At 43.7% G+C, this 22,313-nt stretch overlaps 2 protein-coding genes across 34 annotated transcripts in view; one reads left to right on the top strand and one right to left on the bottom strand.

Moving 5' to 3' along the window:
* The window catches only part of MAPK14 (mitogen-activated protein kinase 14), a 75,703-nt gene extending 71,784 nt beyond the window's left edge, over window positions 1-3,919 (bottom strand). The window contains exons 1-3 of the mRNA XM_069564222.1: window positions 3,359-3,919; window positions 1,787-1,877; window positions 520-1,305 (exon numbers count right to left, since the gene is read on the bottom strand). Coding sequence (XP_069420323.1) covers window positions 520-1,305; window positions 1,787-1,877; window positions 3,359-3,386 — 905 coding nt within the window. The 5' untranslated portion in view covers window positions 3,387-3,919. The remainder of the gene's footprint in view (window positions 1-519; window positions 1,306-1,786; window positions 1,878-3,358) is intronic.
* SLC26A8 (solute carrier family 26 member 8) overlaps window positions 729-22,313 on the top strand; it is an 83,184-nt gene continuing 61,599 nt past the window's right edge. For 14 of the 33 annotated variants that reach the window (XM_069564217.1, XM_069564212.1, XM_069564213.1 and 11 more), the window contains exons 1-2: window positions 11,610-11,814; window positions 16,675-16,814. In XM_069564217.1, coding sequence (XP_069420318.1) covers window positions 11,795-11,814; window positions 16,675-16,814 — 160 coding nt within the window. In that variant the 5' untranslated portion in view covers window positions 11,610-11,794. Of the gene's footprint in view, window positions 1,537-10,521; window positions 10,709-11,592; window positions 11,815-16,674; window positions 16,815-22,313 lie in introns of those variants that run through there. The other 19 variants (XM_069564203.1, XM_069564186.1, XM_069564192.1 and 16 more) reach the window with 6 other exon arrangements.

Raw genomic sequence — 22,313 nt, 5'->3', positions numbered from 1 at the left:
AAAAGCCCGAACTCAACGCCCTTCGTCCTCAGTTTTGTTCAGATGACCGCAGTCGAGCTTTGCCCTTCTGCTTCTCCGGGCAGCTTCCCGGGCTTGTCTGCTCCGAGGGCAGGCACATCTCGAGAGAGTCCTTCTGCTCGATGCCAGCAGGGAGAGACCTCCGAAGAGGGACCCCTGTTCCTGCCCCCGTAGCAGCACCGCCCCCACCCCCACCCCCAAGGGAACGCGCAGGGTGCGAGTCAGGGCCCGGCTCCAACACCATCACCCACCGCCAACACCATCACCCACCGCCCACAGCGGACCTGCGTCCTACACACAGCTGACCATCTACGTGGGCGTGCAGGGTGGGGGTGCAAGGGGGACAGGGAGTGCAGGACAGGGGTCGAAGAGGGCTGGGATGCCCTCCCCCCAAGGAAAATTCCTGCCGCTGGGTGCATTGCTGAGCCGTGGGGGCAGGCCTGACGCCGGGGCATACGGAGACACCCGGCCCAGCGAGGCCCCCGGCCCGGTGACACTCACCACACGGAGCCATAGGCGCCGGAGCCCACCGGGGACAGGTTCTGGTAACGCTCGGGCACCTCCCAGATGGTCTTGTTCAGCTCCTGCCGGTAGAACGTGGGCCTCTCCTGAGACATCTTCCAGCGGTGGCCGCGGGGCGAGGAGGTGGCCCTTGCAGGGCCCCGCCTGCACCCGCACCCGCTTCCCCTGACCTCGTAGCCCGCCCGGCCGGGCGGGGACCCCTGCGCTGGCCGCCCGCGCAGGTGCGGCTGCGGCGACCCTGAAGAAGCCCGCGCGCGCGCGCGCGCGGCCCCTGTCAGCCGCAGCGGCTGGACGCGCCTCACCGACGGCGGGGGAAGCACTGCGAAGGGCCGGGGCACGCTCCGGGCCCCTGGGCTGGCGCCCCGCCCAGCTCTCCCTGCGCTCTCTCCACACCCAGCCGACTCCCGGCTGCGCGGCGGGGTCACAGCTCCAGCTGCAGCGCCCGCGGAGCTTCCAGTGGTCGCCTTTCCCAGAGCCAGCGAACAGGAGCCTCCCGCCGTGCTCTCGCGAGAACAGCTCCCGGACCTCTCCTCGAGCCGAGATTTTACCCAATATGGAACCTGCCCGCGGGAGGGGGGTTGATGAAGGGAGAGCTTGGGAGAAGTAATTCTCGCGAGAAGAGAGCAACAGCTGGCCCCTAGAGGCAGGAACTCCCAGGGATTGCTCTCCTTTAGCGCGCGAAGGCGGACCCGGGAAGGAGCGGAGAAGCAGACGACACAGGCCGCGCGCGCCCCATCGTGGTCGGCGGGGCAAGTGCTTGGCTCCCTGTTGGAAAGAGACAGTGACAAATCAATCGGGTGTCTGGGAAAAGAGCCAAAAGACCTTTAAACGGTGGGTAATCACCAGCAGCTGAGCACCTGCTCGGCGGAAAACCCCCAATTTCCAAGAAGTACTTGCATAAAAAAGAGAAAGATTCCAGCCAGAAAGCCGTTGCAGTCCCATCTGCTCAAGGACATACACTTACTCTTCGGAATGCTGACGAAATCTGTCTCAAAGGTAAATATTAGCCCTGAATTAAGGTTGAGGTTTTTCCACCCAGACACTTCTAGTAGTTCTCAAACTTTTACGTGCAGAAGAAGCACCTTGGGCGCTTAAAAATGAACAGCGAGTTTGATTAGATGGGTCCCAGAGGGACTCCAAGACTGTGCATTTTTACAAAATGCGCCAGGTTCAGAAAAGTTCTTGGTATCTCCCTTGGAGAAACATTTTAAAACCTTTACCCTGAAGGTTTGAAACTGATTCCTACCTTGAAGAGCTTCCAGCAAAGAGGGTTTTAAGAATTGTAATCATGCCTCTCAGAGTAAGAACAGTGCAGACAGTGGTTTTCTGGCAGTATCCTGTTGGGCAAGTCAATTGACCTTTCTTAGACCTTAGTTCCAGTTTATGCAAAAAAGAATTGCTGCCCTACTTTCCCACCTGAAAGCTGAACAAGATAATAAATGTGAATGGGCAAGGTATTATAACCCCATACCTTCATGTCACTATTAACTTATTCCTACCCTAAGACTTGTTTCAATAAGCAGAATTGGACCCTATCTTATTCTTGGTCATTTCTTTTAGAACTAACTGGGCTCAAGCCAGGACACTTCCCATCACTATCCATGACTATTCTCTTTTGTGTTATGCATCCCTTGAAGTGCTCAAATTTTGCCTATCTTGTCCCAGCATCTAGCTCAGGGCCTCGAACATAGAAGTTACTCCATAAATATTTGCTGAGCAAATTATGAACAAGGACATGATCTCAACTTAGGAGGCATTGCAGGATCCTCAGTTCTCAAGGAAAAATAAAACCCAAAACAAGGGTCATAGGTGATCTGCGGAAAGCTCTCTTTGGATTCAGTGTGACAGCCTAGATTCTCTTGCCTTAGAAGACATGTTGCTTAAAAATGTTCCAAGCCAAACTGCAGATAGTGAGCTTTCTAAGAAGTATTGGAGGTAGGAGGAAGCAAGAGCAAAAATGCAGCTGTAAAGATATGAGAGGTAAGAGTAGGGGATCAAGGTGAGTGCATGGATAAAAGGGGGAAAACTTGGAAGCTGGAATTCTAAGAAATTCATGTATTTATCCAACAAATTGGGATGATGACATGAGAGTGAGCAAAAGAATAAAGATGAGCAATACACTCACTCACTCAGCAAATATATATTGAATGCCTACTAGGTACCAGGCACTTCTAATGGGAAGTTGGTTGAAAGGCAGATAGCGGCTGCCTACGTGGAGCCTACAGTGAGTAGTGGCACAATCATTCACTTCTTCAACACAGATTTATTGAGTACTTACTAGATCTACCACATTGCTCTGGCACCAATGATACAGCAATTAAAGAAAGACATAAAAATTCCTGCCCTTCTGGGGATGAGACAGATTACAAACGGTATAGGTAGGGACTCCCTGTTGGTCCAGTGGCTCAGACTCCATGCTCCTGGAGCAGAGCCCCTGGGTTGATCCCTGGTCGGGGAACTAGATCCCACTTGCAGCTAGGAAGATGGAAGGTCCACGTACTGCAACTAAATCCTGATGCAGCTAAATAAAGACGTAAATGTATTTTTTAAAGCCGTAGGTAAAGTGAATAATATATTAGACATTACTACAGTAATCAAGCAAGTGGAAAACTGCAACTGGGCAAAGAGGGAATGCAGACACGGAGAGGCAGTGACAGGGACTGAGCTTCAGAAGGTTAAGGGGTCTTGGGGGGAGGAGCTGGGCAGGAGGGCGTCCTTCAGTCGGGGTTGGAGATCTCGGGGACCCTCTTAGCCTCCAGTTTCCTCCTGCGTCTTCTGTCCACAAGAGTTGTCTGGAGACTTAGGGTGCATCACTTACGCCAAGTGCGGCGCGCGAGGCCTGGCATCAAGGAGGCCCGCGGGTTCGGCCGCAACGGCTCGGGAACCGCCGGCGTCCGCGTCCGCAGCGCCGCCTGCCCGGCCGGAGCTGCCTCCGGCTCCAGCGCCCGCCCTCCCGCCGTAGCCCGGGAACCAGGTGAGCCGAGGGACCCGGGAGCCGCCCGGGGCCGGGGCTTCAGGTGGTGGCGGCGGCGGGGCCCGGGCTCCGGCGTTGGGTGCGGGGACCACTCCCCCCGGCCCCGGCGTTATACTCGGAAGTCCCCGGGCCACTGTCACCGCAGGGTCAGGCTCGTCGAGGGCACTCAGTCAGTGTTTGCGGAATGAATGAATGACTGTCCTCCCTGGGAGCTTCTCTCTCTGTGCGGTCCCTGCTTTTGAAAGTCCATGAGGAAAGACGGCGCGTGCGTTTGGCAGGCTGACTCCTTCCACACTCGTTGGTCTGAGCCGTCATAAGCCCCAGAACTGGCCTGCTGCCGGAGCCTCCCCCTGATCAACGCACCCCGCTGCCATCCTCCTCCCGAGGCTTGATGCCCAGTTGCGCGCCTTCTGCTTTTTAGACCTCACTGGTGTCGTTCTTGTTCCTTCTAACTGAGTCCCCACTCCCACCTCTCAGCCCCTTGTTCCTTTCAAGTTCTGTTGATGGATCTCAGCAGCCCCTTCTTCAACATCCCCAGCCCAACAATGAGTTTCTCTCCACCCAGCCCATTGGTAATACTCTCACCAGGTCGCATTAAAGGCAGTTGTCTGTGTGTCGGATGGTCAGCTCCTTGAGGGCTGTCCTCTGATCATTCATCCCCAGCCACCAGACCAAGTGACGGAAAGGTACTGAAAGCAATGCCCTTTGCTTGTGCCTTTCTTTTTCACATACATTCCACCATAAAAGCATAGTTAAAATGGGCAAAGGCCTGTTTTTTTCTCATGGAATTACAAATATTTATTTTGAAATTCTGAAAGTGAATTTTCCTTTCCCACGATTATAGAGAACATGTGAAAGCTGACCATATGAAAGGATAATCTTGAAACAGTTTCAGGATTTCACATCAATTGGGGTAATAGAAAATTGGGTTGAATTGGGTTGTGTTTAAATATCTTACTCTTGGCTTTTAAAGTGCTTTTAGCACCTTATGTAAAAGAATCAGTGGATGGCTGGATGGATAGGGGTAGTATGTGGATGAAGGAGCTAGGTCAAAAGTGCCTATATTAACAGTGCTCCAAGTTTAATCCTGATTGTCCGACTGAATAAAGATAATTAGCTACATTTACAGTGGTCTTCATACTTCACTGTGTACCAGAATCATCTGGAGGGCTTCTTAAAACAGACTGCTGGTCCATCCTCAGAGTTTCTGATTAATTGTGTTTTGTTAGGTAGGGCCTGAGAATTAGCATTTCCAACAAGTTCCCAGATGATGCTGTTGTTTGTAAGACCAAGTATGGGCTATAGAGATTAATTTCTATTAATTAGTAGTGAATCCAGATGCCCCAAATTATGTCACATTTGTAGAATATGAAAATGAAACCTAAAGTTGTTCAGATCATGGCCCACCCACCTGAATGTTTTTGTCTGCTGGCAGGAAGCATCAGGGAATGTTAGGAATCAGTAAGACACAGTCCCTCTTGTGTTGTGTCTCAGCTGAAAGGTCATTATCCCACCAGTGTGGTTCGGATGACCTTCTTCTGAAATGCATCATCTTCTCCACATTAAAGTGCATCTGCCACTTGTCAGTAATAGCTTCTGATCATCATGCTTTAAAGAGAAGGGTCGTGTTAGTGAAGAAAACAAGCCAGTAGGTTTTCTGTGAAGTCAAGAAAGACTAGTGGAACTGAAGAAATTCCAGAGATGACTGCTGGAAACAAAACAGTAACTGAAAGATGTTTTCCCTTGCTGCCTTTAGCCAGTTATATGATAAGCCCTTTGAAGACAGCTTTCCACCCGCCCCTCCTAGCCACTCAGACTGTGGTCCCTGAGTTGTGACTTGATTGCCTCTCTGCCAGACTGCCATAATAATAGAGGGCTCTGATGGTCTTTTTGCCCCGGTCTCTCCTGTCTCCAGTGCTGTCCTGTAGAACTTTCTGCGAGGATAGAAGTGTTTAATACCTGCCCAGTCTAGTTGCTAGTCCTGACCACGCATGGCTCTTGAGCCCTTGAACTGTGGCTATTGTGACTAAGGAACTGACATTTTCGTTTTACGTATTGGCCATGCCACAGAACGTGAGGCATTGCCACCCGTTTTCCTGACCAGAAATTGAATCTGGGGCTACAGCAGTGAAACAGCTGAGTCCTAACCACTGGACTGCCAAGGAATTCCCTCATTTTGTTTTAATTAAGTTAAATTTAAGTTTTCACAGGTAGCAGTGACTGCTGTGCCGGTCAGTACAGCTCTAGACTCTACCACTGACATGATTCTTCCTGAAGCATGTCTGTGCATGTTACTACTGCTTCCTGAACATTTTGGATTGCTGAAAAGTCCAGGTTCAACCCAGCATTCAGGACACTCCAAAAATAGGCCTCAACCTTTTGGGTTTGACACTGATTTTACTTAGACCTGTTGAATCAGTTGCCTAATGTTATCTCTGTAATTTTATGCTGTTCTCTTCCTGAAATGCCTTATTCTCTTACCTGCCTCCAGTTTAGCCAGAGCAGTCGAGCCCTATCTCCCCAGGGAGGCCTTCACCTAGCTGGGGTTATTAATCTCATTCTGTAGGACATCATGTGGCATTAGATGTGGCATCTATTTTAGAATCAAAAAGACAAGGTTCAGATTCTGGCTCTGCTGTTTAATGGTTGCATGACTGAGGAACTCACTAAAGTCACTGGCAAAATGAGGATAATTATTATCAGGAAAATAATATCTATCTTTTGAGATGATGTGTGTGAAGAAACTGGCTGTGGCAGGCCAGCAATAAAAGTTAATTTCTGCCTTTCATACCTCTAAATTCTGATAGCACCATATTTTGGTATTTTTATTCTACTAAATTGTAGAGTCTTTGTCGTTTTGTATCCTTTGAGCACCTAGCATTCAGCAAATGTTTGTGGAACACTAAGTTAATTGACCAGGGCTTCCCTGGTGGCTCAGTGGTAAAGAATCCACCTGCCAGTGCAGAGACGTGGGTTTGATCCCTGGATCGGGAAGATCTCCTGGAGAAGGAAATGGCAACCCACTCCAGTATTCTTACCTGGAAAAATTCCATGGACTATAAAAAAATTCTGGTGGGCTATATATAGTTCATGGGGTCACAAAAGAGTCAGACTTGACTTGGTGACTAAATAGCAACAACCATAAATTAATTGACCACAGGTGGAAAAGCATTCTTGAGTCAGAAATAAATGAAGGCCAAGACTGCATATGGTAGAAATTTATAAGATTGTGAAAATTATAGCAGGCAAACTTACCAAATCCTAGTCTAGTAGAACATGGCTACCTTTTGAGATATAACTGATGTAGGTTGAAGACAATAATGAGAAATGCTTCTTTCCATGAGTCAATTGATGAGATATAATACCTCCCAAGGGTGTGACAACAGAAAAAAAAATGCTTTAGCTTTGAGAGAGAGAGAAATTCTTGAGGGATAAGTTATAATTTGTGATGGGAGGAGACGAGAATATTTTGTTTTTTTAACAACAAGGCTCTGGATCAGAGGTCACATGCTGCTGGGTCAGACTGAATCTGGCCTGCAGAGATGTTTTGTTAGATGCAGACTGTGTTTTTAAAAATATGTAAGGTGATTGACAACATTTCAAAGTCAGAAGATTTCACATGAAAATCTGAAATTATGGCTTCCCTGGGGAAAGATCAGATCTGGGCATCCTGAGCCCCATATCCCCCATGACAATAATTGCTAGAACAGAGTAGTCGCAGCCACCTTTCCCTGGCCCACTGCTTCCATTATGCTTGTCCATACGTTGCCGGCTTCCCACCTGCTTCGTGGCATTTCAGAAACAAAGTGCTGGATTCTAGACTCTCCATCTAACCCAGGATGGCAGTTGTTTTACATTTTATTGCTATTTATTTCTTGGCCGCACTGGGTCTTCGTTGCCACCCGTGGGCTTGCTCTAGCTGAGGCGAGCAGGGGTGCCTCTCGTTGCGGTGCACAGGCTTCTCATTGTGGTCGCTTCTCTTTTTGCAGAGCACAGGGTCTAGGGCGTGCAGCCTCAATAGTTGTGGTGCACAGGCCCAGCTGCCCCACGGCATGTGGAATCTTCCCGGACCAGGGATGGAACCTGGTCCCCTGCATTGGCAGGTGGATTCTTTTTAAATTTTATTTTATTCTTAATTGGAGGATAATTACTCCACTGTATCGTGATGGTCTCTGCCACACATCAACATGAATCAGCCACAGGCAGACATATATTCCCTCCCTCCTGAACCTCCCTCCCCATCCCACCCCTCCAGGTTGTCACAGAGCACCAGCTTTGGGTTCCCTGGGTCACACAGCAAATGCCCCCTGGCTATCTGTTTTACACACGGTCATGTGTATGTTTCAGTGCTACTCTCTCAAATCACCCCACCCTCTGCTTCCCCGACTGGGTCCAGAAGTTTGTCCCTTATGTCTGTGTCTCCTTTTCTGCCCTGCAAATAGTATTGTCAATACCATCTTTCTAGATTCCATGTATTTGCATTAATATGTATAGTATTTGTCTTTCTCTTTCTGACTTACTTCACTCTGTATAATAGGCTCTAGGTTCATCCACCTCATTAGAACTGACTTGAATGTGTTCCTTTTTTATAGCTGAGTGATATTCCATTGTGTACCACAACTGCTTTATCCGCTTATCCATCGATGGGCCTCTAGGCTGCTTCCATGTCCTAGCTATTGTAAATAGTGTTGGCAGGAGGATTCTTTACCACTGGACCACCAGGGAAGTCCCAGGATGGCAGTTTTTATAATCTCAATATAATAAACAGGTTAATTAAGCTCTTTTAGTTGTCAGGAACAGATATATTCTAATCATAGAAGTTTATTGTAAGATTACATAGGAAAAGCAAGGAAGGATGGGTCAGTATTCCTATGGGTCGGGTAAAGGGGAAAATGTTACTTATGTTTTAGTGTATAGTTCTGTTTTTTTCTGGAAGACACAGAGTACTGATCCTCTCAAGTAATACATTGTAAAGCAGCTCTTCCATCCTCTTCTGTATTCCCTAACTATACTCTCACTTCTTTGATCATTGGTTCATAGTGTTATACAGTACATGCCTGCTACCCTATGTTTTGAGAGTAAAAATACATTATATAACTATGGCTGAGTTACCTAACATTTCTAAAACCTCAGTTTTATCACCTGTATTCTCGGGCTTCCCTGGTGGCTCAGCTGGTAAAGAATCCATCTGCAATGAGAGAGACCTGAGTTCAATCCCTGGGTTGGGAAGAGCCCCTGGAGAAGGGAACGGCTACCCACTCCAGTATTCTGGCCTGGAGAATTCCAGGGACTGTATAGTCCATGGGGTCACAAAGAGTCAGACACAACTGAGTGACTTTCACTTTTACTTTCAAAAGTAGTGTTAGGATTGTTGTGGGAATTAAAAGAAATAACTCATGAAAAAATCAAGTGCAATGCTTGGTATATATTAAGTGCTCTATGAATGTTGTATGTGATGTTGATGATAAATATAGATCTACTTTTTTACATTTATGTGGAAGAATATTAGCTGCGTGCCCTTTTTATTATTCAAAAACACAGACGATCAAGAATAGTTGCACTTTCTCCAAGAGATGGGACTATATCCATCCTCATTAACTCTTTCTTCTCATTCTTTTTAAAAGAGCGAGATGATAGTACATATTTTTAAAGTTTGATATAACCCTTAGGAGGCTTCTCTGGTGGCTCAGATGGTAAAGCGTCTGCCTGCAATGAGGGAGACCTGGGTTTGATCCCTGGGTCAAGAAGATCTCCTGGAGAAGGAAATGGCTACCCACTCCAGTGCTCTTGCCTGGAAAATCCCATGGACAGAGGAGCCAGGTAGGCTACAGCCCACAGGGCTGTAGGGTCGCAGAGAGTTGGACACAACTGAGCGACTTCACTGTCTTTCACTTTTCATGACCCTTAGAGGTCATACGGTCAAACCATGTCATTTTATGGACAGGGAAACTGAAACTCAGTTTCTAAGAAACTTGCCCCCAGTCATACAGCTAGTTGTTTAAAAAAAAAGAAAAAGCCAGAGCTAGAACTCCAGAATCCTGATATTCTGCGCCATGCTTTTTCTGCTATGTTATAATGCCACTAACTAGATACTCGACCATCATTCAAAAAATATTTGTTGAGGGCCTACTAAATGTCACACGGTATTTGGGGTCCTGGAACAAAGTCCTGCCTCTTGAAATTATATTTTAGTGTGGGAAACAGACAATGAACAAACAGACAAATACTGAGTCAGGCGCTATTAAGTGTTGTGAGGAAAAGGAAAAGATAAAGGGATAATGATGGATGCTATTTTAGATTTTAAAAAAAAGGAGTTAGAAAACCCCATGCTGATCCCTTAACCTTTAGCATTTTCAGTGAAAATTAGTGGTTATACTTATGCCTCTTAATCTTTTCTTTGCAACAGAACAACATATGAAGAAAACTAGGCTTTCTAGCCAGACATTTGGGTTCTAGTCCTGACTAAATATTCAACAGCCAAAGCTGTTTAAACTTTCAGGCTTTGGTTTCTCCATTTGGAAAATGAGAATATACACCTGGCTTTTTTTAAATTTATTTATTTTAATTGGAGGCTAATTACCTTACAATATTGTAGTGGTTTTTGCCATACATTGTACACCTGGCTTTTTTTATAGGGTTGTTTTAGGTATAAGATTGTACACTAAATGAGAAAGTTTCCTAAAACTGATGCATTATGTAGGTATGCTTAGTTGCTCAGTCGTGTCCGACTCTTTGTGACCCCATGGACTATAGCCCGCCAGGCTTCTCTGTCCATGAGATTTTCCAGGTAAGAATACTGGAGTGGGTTGCCATTTCCTCCTCCAGGGCATCTTCCCAAGTCAGGGATGGAACTTGCATCTCCTGTGTCTCCTGCGTTGCCTGTGGATTCTTTGCCACATTTTGTAGATATGCTACCATTATACGGAAATTTTATCTCCATAAAAATGTGTCAAGGATCTAGATATTTTTTTAAGTGTCATTTGTTCAATTTCTTTCCTCTCTTCCAGGAACAATGCAACCAGACAGGAGCTTCCAGAGTTTTGCCTCTAGGTACAGGCAAAGTTCTTTCACATATGATGTGAAGCGAGACGTGTACAATGAGGAAAACTTTCAACAGGAACACAGAAAGAAGACTGCTTCCTCTGGGAACGCGGACGTCGACATCAGCACCGTCAGTCACCACGTGGAGTGCAGGTGCGTATGTGCAGCCATTCAGCCGCAGCCAAGCTGGCAGCCCTGAAACTACTTGCTGCCTTTGGTGCCTACTTCTGTTTTCCTCTTCTGAATTCCTGTCATCAGAACCCCTAGCTTATTGCATAATTCCTCTTCAGTTGTTTTTTGTGTTTTGTGTGTGTGTGTGTGTGTGGTTTGTCCTCTATCACCTTCTTTTTAAATTTTTATTAAATTTTTTAATTTATGGCTGTGCCGGATATTTGTCAGTGCACAAGGGCTTTCTCTAATTGCGGCCTACTACTACTCTCTAGTTGGGTTGCGTGGGCTTCTCGTTGCGGTGGCTTCTCTTGGTGTGGAGCACAGGCCCTATGGTTCTTGGGCTCAGTAGCTGCAGTGCATGGATTTAGCTGCTCCGAGGCATGTGGAATCCTCCCCCACCAGGGATCAATCCCATGTCCCAGCATTGGCAGGCAGATTCTTCCCACCAGAGAAGTCTCTGTATCACTTTCTTGATTGAAAACTTGGCATAAAGACCTTAGTTGTCCCCCGCAACATCCAGGGATGATATTTAATAAATACATTGTTTGATTAACCACCGTTGCCAGTCTCCTAACAATAACAACAAAAAGCAGCCGTGGTGGACTAATTAATGATACCAGAACAACTATGTAAGTGCTATAGTTCAGGGGCTTGTAACCTGTTTTTGTGTTTGAACCTTTTAGCTATCTATCAGACCTAATGAACCTCTTTTCAGAATAACTTTCTTAACATTTTTTATTGTGGTAAAATATATACAACATAAAATTGGTCATTTTAACCATTTTAACATGTACAGATCAGCAGTATTAATGACATTCATGATATTGTGCAACCATTACCGCTATTTCCAAAACTTTTTCATCACTGCAAACAGACATTTTGTACCCATTAGGCAATAACTCCCCATGTCCCCCGCCTCCAGTCTCTGCTAACCTCTCTTCTACTTTCTGTCTCTCTGAATTGCCTATTATAGATATTTCATTTAAGTGGAGCCATACAATCTTTGTCTTTCACGTCTGGTTTATTTCACTTAGCATGATGTTGTAGCATGGATCAGTACTTCATTTCATGGCTGATGATACTCCATTGTAAGTATAGACCTTGTTTTGTTTATCCATTCATCTGTTAACGGACACTTGGATTGTTTCCACTTTTGGGCTATCGTGAATAATCCCACCATGAGTATTAGGCATAGGAGTATCTGTTTGAGTCTCTGCTTGTAATTTTTCTAGGTATACACCTAAGAGGGGAATTGTTGGATGAAATGGTAATTTTATGTTTAATTTTTTGAGAAAATTTTTTTCACAGTTGCTGTATCACATTAGCGTTAGCAAGTATTCCAATTTCTTCAAATCCGCTCCAATAATTGTTATTTTCCTTTTAAAAAAATTATTGTTATAGCCATACTGCTGCTGCTAAGTCACTTCAGTTGTGTCCGACTCTGTGCGTCCCCACAGACGGCAGCCCACCAGGCTCCCCCATCCCTGGGATTCTCCAGGCAAGAACACTGGAGTGGGTTGCCATTTCCTTCTCCAATGCATGAAAGTGAAAAGTGAAAGTGAAGTCACTCAGTCGTGTCCAACCCTCAGTGACCCCATGGACTGCAGCCTACCAGGCTCCTCCGTCCATGGGATTTTCCAGGCAAGAGTACTGGAGTGGGGTGCCATTGCCTTCTCCTATAGCCATACTATTAGGTGTAAAATGGTATCACATTGTAGGGTGTGTTTTTTTTTTTCATTTCCCTAATAACTAAATATGATGAGCCTCTTTTCATGTGCTTATTGGTCTCTTGCATATCTTTTTTGGAGAAATGCCGATTCCTTTACCGGTTTAAAAATGAGATTTTTTTCCCCTTTTTGTTGTTGAATTGTAGGAGTTCTTTATTTATTCTGGATATTAAACCCTTATCAGATATGTGATTTGCAAATATTTCCTCCCCTTCTGTGGGTTGCCTGTTGATAGTGTCTTCTGGTATACAACAGTTTTAATTTTCATGAAATTAGATTTAATCTATTTTTTTCTTTCCTTGCTTGTGACTTTGGTGTCTTATTTAAGAAACTATTGTGAAATCCAAGATAATGAAGATTTTCCCCTATGTTTTCTTCTAAGAGTTTTGCAGTTTTAGTTCTTAAATTTAGATCTTTGATGCATTCCGAGTAAACTTTGTATATGATATAAAGTAAGAGTCTGACTTCATTTTCCTCCAAGTGGCTGTCTCATTTTCCCAGCACTATATGTTGATGAGTCCATTCTTTCCCCATTAAATGCTCTTGGCCAGAATATTTAAAAATGCATAAAATACATAGCATTATGAAGGAAACCAGTTATATTGAAGTATAGTTATCAGTATATAAAAAAATACAAAAATCATGATATTTAATAATTGTGGGTCTAATAACTATAATTTCTAAGTAATGATGAGTATAAATTATATCTTAAGATATTTGCAGCAGTTTTACTGTAATGTGAAAATATTTGTGATTCTGTTGGTGACAAAATCTAAGCTCTGCTGATAACAACTGTAGTTTGTTGTCAACATACGTAACTGAAGGAAATACTGCATTTCAGTTAGGAGGTTAGTGAAAATAAAGATATCATTTCTCCTAAAGTCACATACCCCCTGAATTTCCTCTAGAGACTCCTTGGTCATCTACAGACATCAGGTTAAAAACCCCTTGTGACCTGCATCACTATATTAACCCTAACTACTCAGACTATCCTCACCCACACTGCACATTTGTTAGCCCCGTCATCCCTTGGTTTCATCAAGGGTTGGTTGATGGTTTCTCTTGGTTTCACCCACAGTTGGCATGTGTCGGGTGACAAGAGAGGAAGGCCTCCACACAGCCCTATTGCAGACCTTCCTCCCTCTGAGCCACTTCCTTTACCCATATCCTGCCTTTTGCAAGTTGTGGTCTTGGACGTCCCTTCCCTGTCCTGTATCACAGCTCTCATTTTTTCTGCTCCAGGATGGGTCAGAGGTCATATGACCAAGAGAGCACTTGGGGGCCGCATTGGCTTTGCTCTGTGAAAGCATAGTCTTTTCCTAATTTATACCTCATCATAAACAGGCACTACCAAAGAAGTTTCAGCCTTATTCTCCTCCAGCTGCCCTATCCTTAGACATTTAAATCTGACCTGCACTGCCTCCCATGGGCTTTTATAACAGTTCTTATTCCTTACCTCTAAAGCACACGGTTATGTCTATTTCTGAATTTTAACCTGAAAGGTAGCCCAGCGCTGTGGCTAAGAGCAAGGGTCTGAAGCCGGATTGCCTGGTTTTGAATCACGGTCCTGCTGCTCCCCAACTGTGTGACCTTAAGTAAGCTATCCAACCCAACTGAGCCTCAGTATTCTCATCTGTAAAATGGGGATGATAATAGCACCTACCTTACAAGGTGATTGTGAGGATTAGAGAGTATTTGTAAAGCAGCTAGCAAATAGTAAAAAAAAAAAAAAAAATTATAATCTTTAACTTCATCTCTTCCTTTCTTCAAGAAACTTCATCTCTCCCTTCATTTTTTCCCTTTTTGCTTAGCAACTGAATACTCTCTTTCTTTTAGAGTGCTCCCTTGTGCTTTCACACCAGCTCTCACATCCCTCACTTTTAAGATGCCTTAACTAAGACCTAGATTTGTGTTGAAGTGCTCATACTCTTCCTCCACCAACTTCAATTTCTGTTCCTCCAGTTCCTTCCTTGATTCCCATCCATCTTAGGTCCCATTATTCCAAGTCCATTTTATTTTTCTGGCATGCTAAAGAGTTCTGATGATCTCCCTAGGATGGCGGGTCTTCAGTCAAGTGGCACATGGAAAGGAAGGAACGCTGGACAAGATACGAAACAAATTGTCCCAGTGCCGTGGTCTGCTCCCCCGCCACCCACAGAGAGGGCCATAATCGGAGAGAGCACACTCTCTACACCCGCCTAACACCCAGGGGTTCTCATAAGAATCACAACACGGGATTCTTTCCAGGGGCTTTTTCCAGGTGGCGCAGTGGTAAAGAATCTGCCTGCCAGTGCAGGAGGTGCAAGAGACACAGGTTTGACCCCTGGGTCAGGAAGATCCCCTGTAGTAGGAAATGGCAACCCACTCCAGTATTCTTGCCTGGAGAACCCCATAGACAGAGCAGCCTGGCAGGCTACAGTCCATGGGGTCCCAAAGAGTTGGGCGGGACAGCACCTACTAATGCACATTCTCTGAAAACCTATGGTCTTGCATTTGACCACTGTCAATAGGAACTGTAGTGGTAGCAGAGTGGATAGAACACTGATCTAAAAATCAGGAGACCTGGTTTCTAGCCCCAGTTCTGCCCACACTTATTACTGTGACCTTGGCAAAGACATTTACACTTATTTGACCTTAACTTCCTTATGGGACAGTAATGCTCGTCGTTGTGAGAGACAAGCATGTTGAAATTTCTTCTTTTCTGAGCACACATTTTAGCCTTGCATACACTAAGGTTACGTTTGTTGCTATGATCAAATCCCAGTTATTCAGCTATAGCTCATACATGAAAAATCTCCATACTCTTTGTTTTCAGCCCATCCTGAGATATAAATAGCAAAAAGCAATGTAAAACTATATTAGTTTTACTGATGGATTGACTGATTAACTGATTGATTGATTTACAGTGATTCTGCTGTTTTGGATGATCTAAAGGTTAGAGTAGGTTTTCTTAATCTCAGGATCGTTGACATTTTGGACCATAAAATCATTTCTTATGGAGGGCTGTCCTGTACACTGTGGGATGTTTGATCCCTGGCCTCTATCCACTAGATGCCAGTTGTGATCATCAAAAATGTCTCCAGACATTACCAGGTGTCCCTTGGGAAACAAAATGCCCTCTAGTTGTTTTCCACTGAGCTAAAAGATAATAAGGCCTTATTGTATTGCCTTTTCTTTCTATGGCTAATGCCATAAGCACAAGACTCTATATTATATATTTTCCATAAATTTCTACCTGAAAGTGAAAGTGATAGTTGCTCAGTCATGTCTGACTCTTTGCGACCTTGTGGACCGTAGCCTGACAGGCTCCTCTGTCCATGGAATTCTCCAGGTAAGAATACTGGAGTGGGTTGCCATTCCCTTCTCTGGGGGATCTTTCCAACCCAGGGATCAAACCTGAGTCTCTTGCACGTGCATTACTGGCAGATTCTTTATTACAGGTCAAAGTCCTATCGATTTAATGCTTGGTAAAAATTTTAGTATACAGGAATGATATGAATGTGTTAATTCCCTGCCACCCACCAGGATCACATCTCAGAAAACTGTCCTTACCAAGAGAAAGCCATAAAAATCAATTTTTCTACTGGTAAATTTTGGTAGCTTGACTTTTCTTCAAACATTCTTTAAACTGCACACCTGATTTGCATACTGGACTTACAAGGCTTTCGTTGTTGTTTAGTCGCTAAATCATGTCTGGCTCTTTTGTGACCCAGTGGACTGTTGCCCCCCAGGTTCCTCTGTCCATGGGATTTCCCAGGGAAGGATACTGGAGTAGGTTGCCATTTTCTTCTCCAGGGGATATTCTTGACCCAGAAATCGAACCCATGTTTCCTGCATTGGCAGGCAGATTCTTTACTACTGTGCCACCAGGGAAGCCCCTAGAAGCCTTAGTTCTTATCATGTATGGCACTGATCCTCAACTGGAGGTGATACTGTCCCCCAGGGAATATTTGGCAGTGCCTGGAGACATTTTTGGTTATTAAGACTAGGGCAGGGGATGCTGGTGGCATCTAATGGATGGATACAGACCAGAGATGTTGCCAGACATCCTACAGTGCACAGGACAGCCTCACAACAAAGACTTAGCCAGTCCAGTATGTCCAAATGTCAGCAGTATTGACCAAAAACTCTGTTGTGTGGGAAGAAGAAAGTATTTGGTGTGGCTTTTCTTGGCCCTGTGGACTTTTTCTTCGGAGGACTTAAGTCTGTTCTTTCTCGCAGATGCTCATGGTACAAGTTCCAAAGATGCCTGCTTACCGTGTTTCCCTTCCTAGAGTGGATGTGTTTCTATCGATTCAAGGATTGGCTTCTTGGAGACTTACTTGCTGGTATAAGTGTTGGCCTTGTGCAAATTCCCCAAGGTAAGAAAGATACAAGGGCTTTTCACCTACAGACAGTATATCACTTATCCGGAGTAAACAAGTTACTTGTGCTAGATAAATAGGAAAAAAAAAAAAAAGTGATTTCCATTCACATCATTACCAGTTGTTTCCTTACCTGCCAAATTTCTAACTCTTCGAGGGTGGTTCCAAATGTCTCAGTTTAGTTTAGAACCCTGAATTCTTGTAATGCCTGCTCACAGTCATTTTTTCCTTAACTAGTCATTTCATACTCACAGGACTCCGATAGATAGATCTCACTGGGCGTTGATTTTACTTAGAAAGGTGAATAATAAGAAACCCAGCATGCTAGCTTGTCTTTAGCAAGTCACACACAGCAGTCCAGGGGCCGCTCTTTGATCTTACAAGTAGCAGTTCAGATATAAGACAAGATCACATAGATAGGCAGGGGAGCTATCTGGGCTTTAGAAGTCCTGTTTCCCAAGTAGGAACCACCATCTCTTCTAATTCCCATAGCTGATGCCTCCAGGGGTCCCATAGTGACATGTCCAGTTGCAACTGTCATTGTGCTCTGAGAAGCTCAAAGTTAGGGCTTCCCACCAGATACTAATCTTTCATTCACCCTTGGTCCAGCTAGAATATACTAATCAGGTCCTTTTTACCATGACTAGTATTGCTTGGTGACACAGCTGACATTCCACCATTATCAGGTTTCCAAAGAAACAGCTAGAAAGCTAACCCAAGATCAGCTTTATCAGCGAAAGGATTTAGTGTTAACGCTTTACTCAGTGAATGCTAAGTTGCATGTCCAGCTCTTTGGAAACCTATGGATTGTAGCCCATCAGGCTCCTCTGTCCAATCCAACTCTGGCAAAAGGGCTGTTAGTGGGGAAAAGGGATCCCTTTAAAATAATTATCTTACAGTAAAATTTACTTATTTCTTATAGTTCTATGAATTAAAACACAGGTATAAATTTGTATAACCACTGCCACAACCAGGCTACATAGCAGTTCCATCAGCCCCCAAGCTCTCTTGTGCCATCACTTCTTAGTCACATTGTCTGCTAACCTCTGACCCGTGGCAACCACTGATCTCGTCTCCATCACCATAGCTCTGTCTTTTTCAAAATGTCATATTCATGGACTCATATAATATATAACTTCTGAAGGATGATATCTTTAATTCAGCATCATAAAATCAATGCAAACTGCTATATGCATCAATAGTTTATTCCTTTTTGTTGAAGCGCAATATTCCATTATATGACTATATCACAGTTGATTTATCCATTCATTTATTGATGGACATTTTGTTTCCAGTTTGGGTCCATCACAGAGTTGCTGTGAACACTCATGTACAGGTTTTTGTGTGAACATAATTGTCATTTCTCCAAGGTAAATACCCCAGGAGTGATATTATTGGTTATATGGGAAGTATATGTTTAACTTTACAAGAAACTGCCAAACTGTTTATGCAGAGTGGCTGAACCTACCATTTTATATTCCCACCAGCAATATATGAGAATTCTAGTTCCTCCACACCCTTGTTAGCACTTGATATTGTCACTATCTTTAAATTAAACTTTCTGTTTTGAGGTAACTATAGATTCATATTAATTTGTAAAAAAACAAAAAACAGAGAGATCCCTTGCACCTTTTTTTATTTAAAGGTTTTTTTAGGGACTTCCCTGGTGGTTCAGTGGTTAAGAATCTACCTTGCAATGCAGGGATTATGGGTTCAATCCCTGATCAGGATCCCATATGCCATGGAGTGACTAAGCCCACACGCTCCAACTACTGAGCCTGCACAACACAACTAAGGCCCAATGCAGCCAATTTTTTTTTTTTAAGAGTAAAGATTTTTAAACTAATTAATTATTTTTGGCTGTGCTGGGTCTTTGTTGCTGTGCATGGACTTTCCTTAGTTACAGTGAGTGGGGCCTGCTCTGTAGTTGCAGTGGGCGGGCTCCTCATAGCAGTGACTTCTCTTGTTGCAAAGCACAGGCTGTACGATGCGTGGGCTTCAGTAGTTGTGGCGCATGGGCTTAGTTGCCCACAGCATGAGAATCTTCCCAGACAGGGATCAAACCCGGGTCCCCTGCAACGGCAGGTAGCTACTTATCCACTGTACCACCAGGAGAGTCCTTCATTTTGGTTGTAATTTGCGTTTCTCTAACGGCTAATGAACTTGAACATCTTTTCATGTTCTTATTTGCTGTCCTCAGATCCCCTTTGCCAAGGTGCCTATTCAAGTTTTTTGCTCATCTTTTAACTGGATTTTTTTTTCTTATTGTTAGTTTTTGAGAATTCTTTTTATATTCTGAGAATAAGTCCTTTGTTAGATATATGATTTTCAAATATTTTCTCTCAGTCTGTAGCTTATCTTTTCATTCTCTTGACAATATATTTGACAGAGCAAAGGCTTTTAATTTTGATGATGTTCATTTTTTTTTCTGTTTATGAATTGAGTTTTTCCTGTCATATACAAAAACTCTTCACTTAATCACATTAGGTCACAAAGATTTTCTTCTATGTTTTCTCCTCAAAATCTTTTATTTTACGGTTTACTTTTAGAACTGATCTGTTTTGAGTTAATCATTATGTAAGATGTGAAGTTTAGATCAAGACTTTTGTAAGATGTGAAGTTTTTAGTTTAGATCAAGATTTTATGTCAGATGTGAAGTTTAGATCAAGATTTTTATTTTTTGTTGCATCTTTAAAAACTACTGTCGACTGAATTGTTTTTGCACTTTTGTCAAAGATCGGATAGCCATATTTTTGTGGATCTATTTCTTTTCTTATGTATAATGGATATTATAGTACATTCCTCTAAGGAAGATTTCTTTGATTATAGTCATTTACTAAACATTACTTGTTTACTCATCTGTTTGGGGCTGCACTGGGCCTTCCTCGCTGTGCGTGGGCTTTCTCTAGTTGTGGTGAGTGGGGCTGCTCTCTGCTTGCACTGCTCAAGCTTCCCTTGTTGTGGAGTATGAGGTCTGGGGTGTATGAACTTCAGTAGTTCTTTGGAGAAATGTCTATTTAGGTCTTCTGCTCATTTTTTAAGTGGGTTGTTTGTTTTGATGCTGTTAAGCATCACGAGCTATTTGTAAATTTTGGAGACTAAGGATTACATTAATTTCCATGTGGCAGGGACTTCACTGGTAGTCCAGTGGCTAAGACCACCAGTTCAGGGAGCCCAGGTTTGATCCCTGGTCAGAGCACTAGATTCCACATGCCACAGCTAAAGATCCCAGGTGTTGAAACTAAGACTCGGTGCAGCCAACTAAGTAACTAGGTTTTTTGTTTTGTTTATTTTAATTTCCATATGGTAGATACAAACCAAAATGGCCCATTTGTATAAGTGTATTCACTTCCAGAAAAGTATCAGAACATCTCTAGAGCATTCCTGTGGTTCTGGAAAGAGAGACCTGAACTCTTATAGCTTGACCTGTGAGTCTACTACTGAACCCCACTTATCAAAGATTATGGTCAAGGTTTGAGGACATTTCTCTGCTAAATTTCCAAGTCATCAGTATAATTTTGTACCAAAATAAGAGTAACATCAGGGTGTATAACTATACCTAACATCTAGTACAGTATTTGGCACATAATTGGTATTCAAGGTATTTGTTGAATAATGATTATATAACTGTATGAATGAGTAAATCCAAGCAACTCTTGCTGACTAAGGGACTGTATGTTATTTTAAGTAGTATGAATAATGAAATAATTTGTAGTATAAACAATTTGAAAGTTTTACTTGCATTTAAATAAGTAGGACTAGACAATAATTTTCTTCAAACGAAACAAAAGTACTGCACAGTGGGACTTCCCTGGCCATCCAGTGGTTAAGACATCACCTTGCAATGCAGAGAGTGTGAGTTCAATCCCTGGTTGGGGAGCTAAGATCCCCATACCTTACTGCCAAAAAAATCTAAACATGAAACAGAAGCAATATTGGAACAAATTCAGTCAAGATTTTTAAAAATCTTTAAAAAATACTGCACAGTGAAAACCTTATTTGAAACATGCTAGCTCTTCCTTACAGTAGAACCCAATTTATCCATGTAAAAGAAAATAGAAAATCACCATTAGTAAAAGACTACAGTAATACTGTTGGAGACAAGATCCACTAAGAGAGGTTAAAGTCAGTGGGTAAAAGTTGGCAAACTGTGTAACAGAACTTGAAAAGTGAAAGGGTCAGTCACTTGGTTGTGTCAGACTCTGTGCGACACCATGGACTGTAGCCCTCCAGGCTTCTCCGTCCATGGGATTCTCCAGGCAGGATACCAGAGTGGTTGCCATTTCTTTCTCCAGGGGATTTTCCCAACCCAGGGATCAAATGCAGGTCTCCCGCATTACAGGCAGCTTCTTTACCATCTGAGCCACCAGGGAAACCAGGACTTGTATAGTTCCAAATATCCTCCTCAAGATAGTTATTAACTCCTCCTTCTCTTACAATAGAGAACCTGGGAGCAGCCACCTTCACCCAGTGATCAGTACTGTCATCACCAACAGTAAGACATTTGGAGATCATGAATTCTGTGATACAATGCACTAAGAAGGACATAATGTCATTTCTGTAGTATTCGCATCCGAAGCATTTAGCCTTGGTGTGATCATGAGGAGCCTGTGCTGTGCTTAGTCTCTCAGTCGTGCCCGACTCTTTGGGACCCCATGGACTGTAGCCCACCAGGCTCCTCTGTTCATAGGGATTCTCCAGGAAAGAATCCTGGAGAGGGTTGCCATGGCCTCCTCCAGGAGATCTTCCCAACCCAGGGACCAAACCCAGGTCTCCAAAATTTCAGGCAGATTCTTTATCAGCCTAGCTACCAGGGAAGCTCAACCCCAAACTGAAGGGCATTTAGCAAAGTAGCTCAATACTCTTCCAAAGTGACAAAATCAAGAAAGACAAGTAACAACTGAGGAACTAATAACAGATATTAGCATTAAGGAGAAATAACAGCTAAACAAAATAGGGAACTCTGGATGGAATTATGAAACAGAAAAGGGAAATTAGGGGGAAAGCTGTTGAAATTGAAGTAAAGTATTTATTAATAGTTATTTTCTAATGTTAATTTCCTGATGTAAACAATTATACTATGATTATGTACAGTATTCACATTAGAGGGATCTAGCACAGAGTCGGACACGACTGAGGTGACTTAGCAGCAGCAGCAGCAGGTAAGGCATATATTGTTGTTATTCAGTTGCTCAGTCGTGTCTGACTCTTTGCAACCCCATGGACTGCAGCACACCAGTCCTTCACCATCTCCCAGAGTTCTCTCAAACTCATGTCCACTGAGTCGATGATGCCATCCAACCATCTTATCCTTTGTTGCCCCCTTCTTCTCTTGCCCTCAATCTTTCCCAGCATCAGGGTCTTTTCCAATGAGTTGGCTCTTCACATCAGGTGGTCAAAGTATTGGAACTTCAGCTTCAGCATCAGTCTTTCCAATGAATATTCAGGATTGATTTCCTTTAGAATTGACTGGTTTGATCTCTTCGCTGTCCAAAG

Source organism: Ovis canadensis, chromosome 20, assembly GCF_042477335.2.
Source record: "Ovis canadensis isolate MfBH-ARS-UI-01 breed Bighorn chromosome 20, ARS-UI_OviCan_v2, whole genome shotgun sequence".
Taxonomy (NCBI): Eukaryota; Metazoa; Chordata; class Mammalia; order Artiodactyla; family Bovidae; genus Ovis; species Ovis canadensis.
Note: the sequence above shows the minus strand (reverse complement) of the source record. Positions and strands in the feature narration are given on the sequence as shown.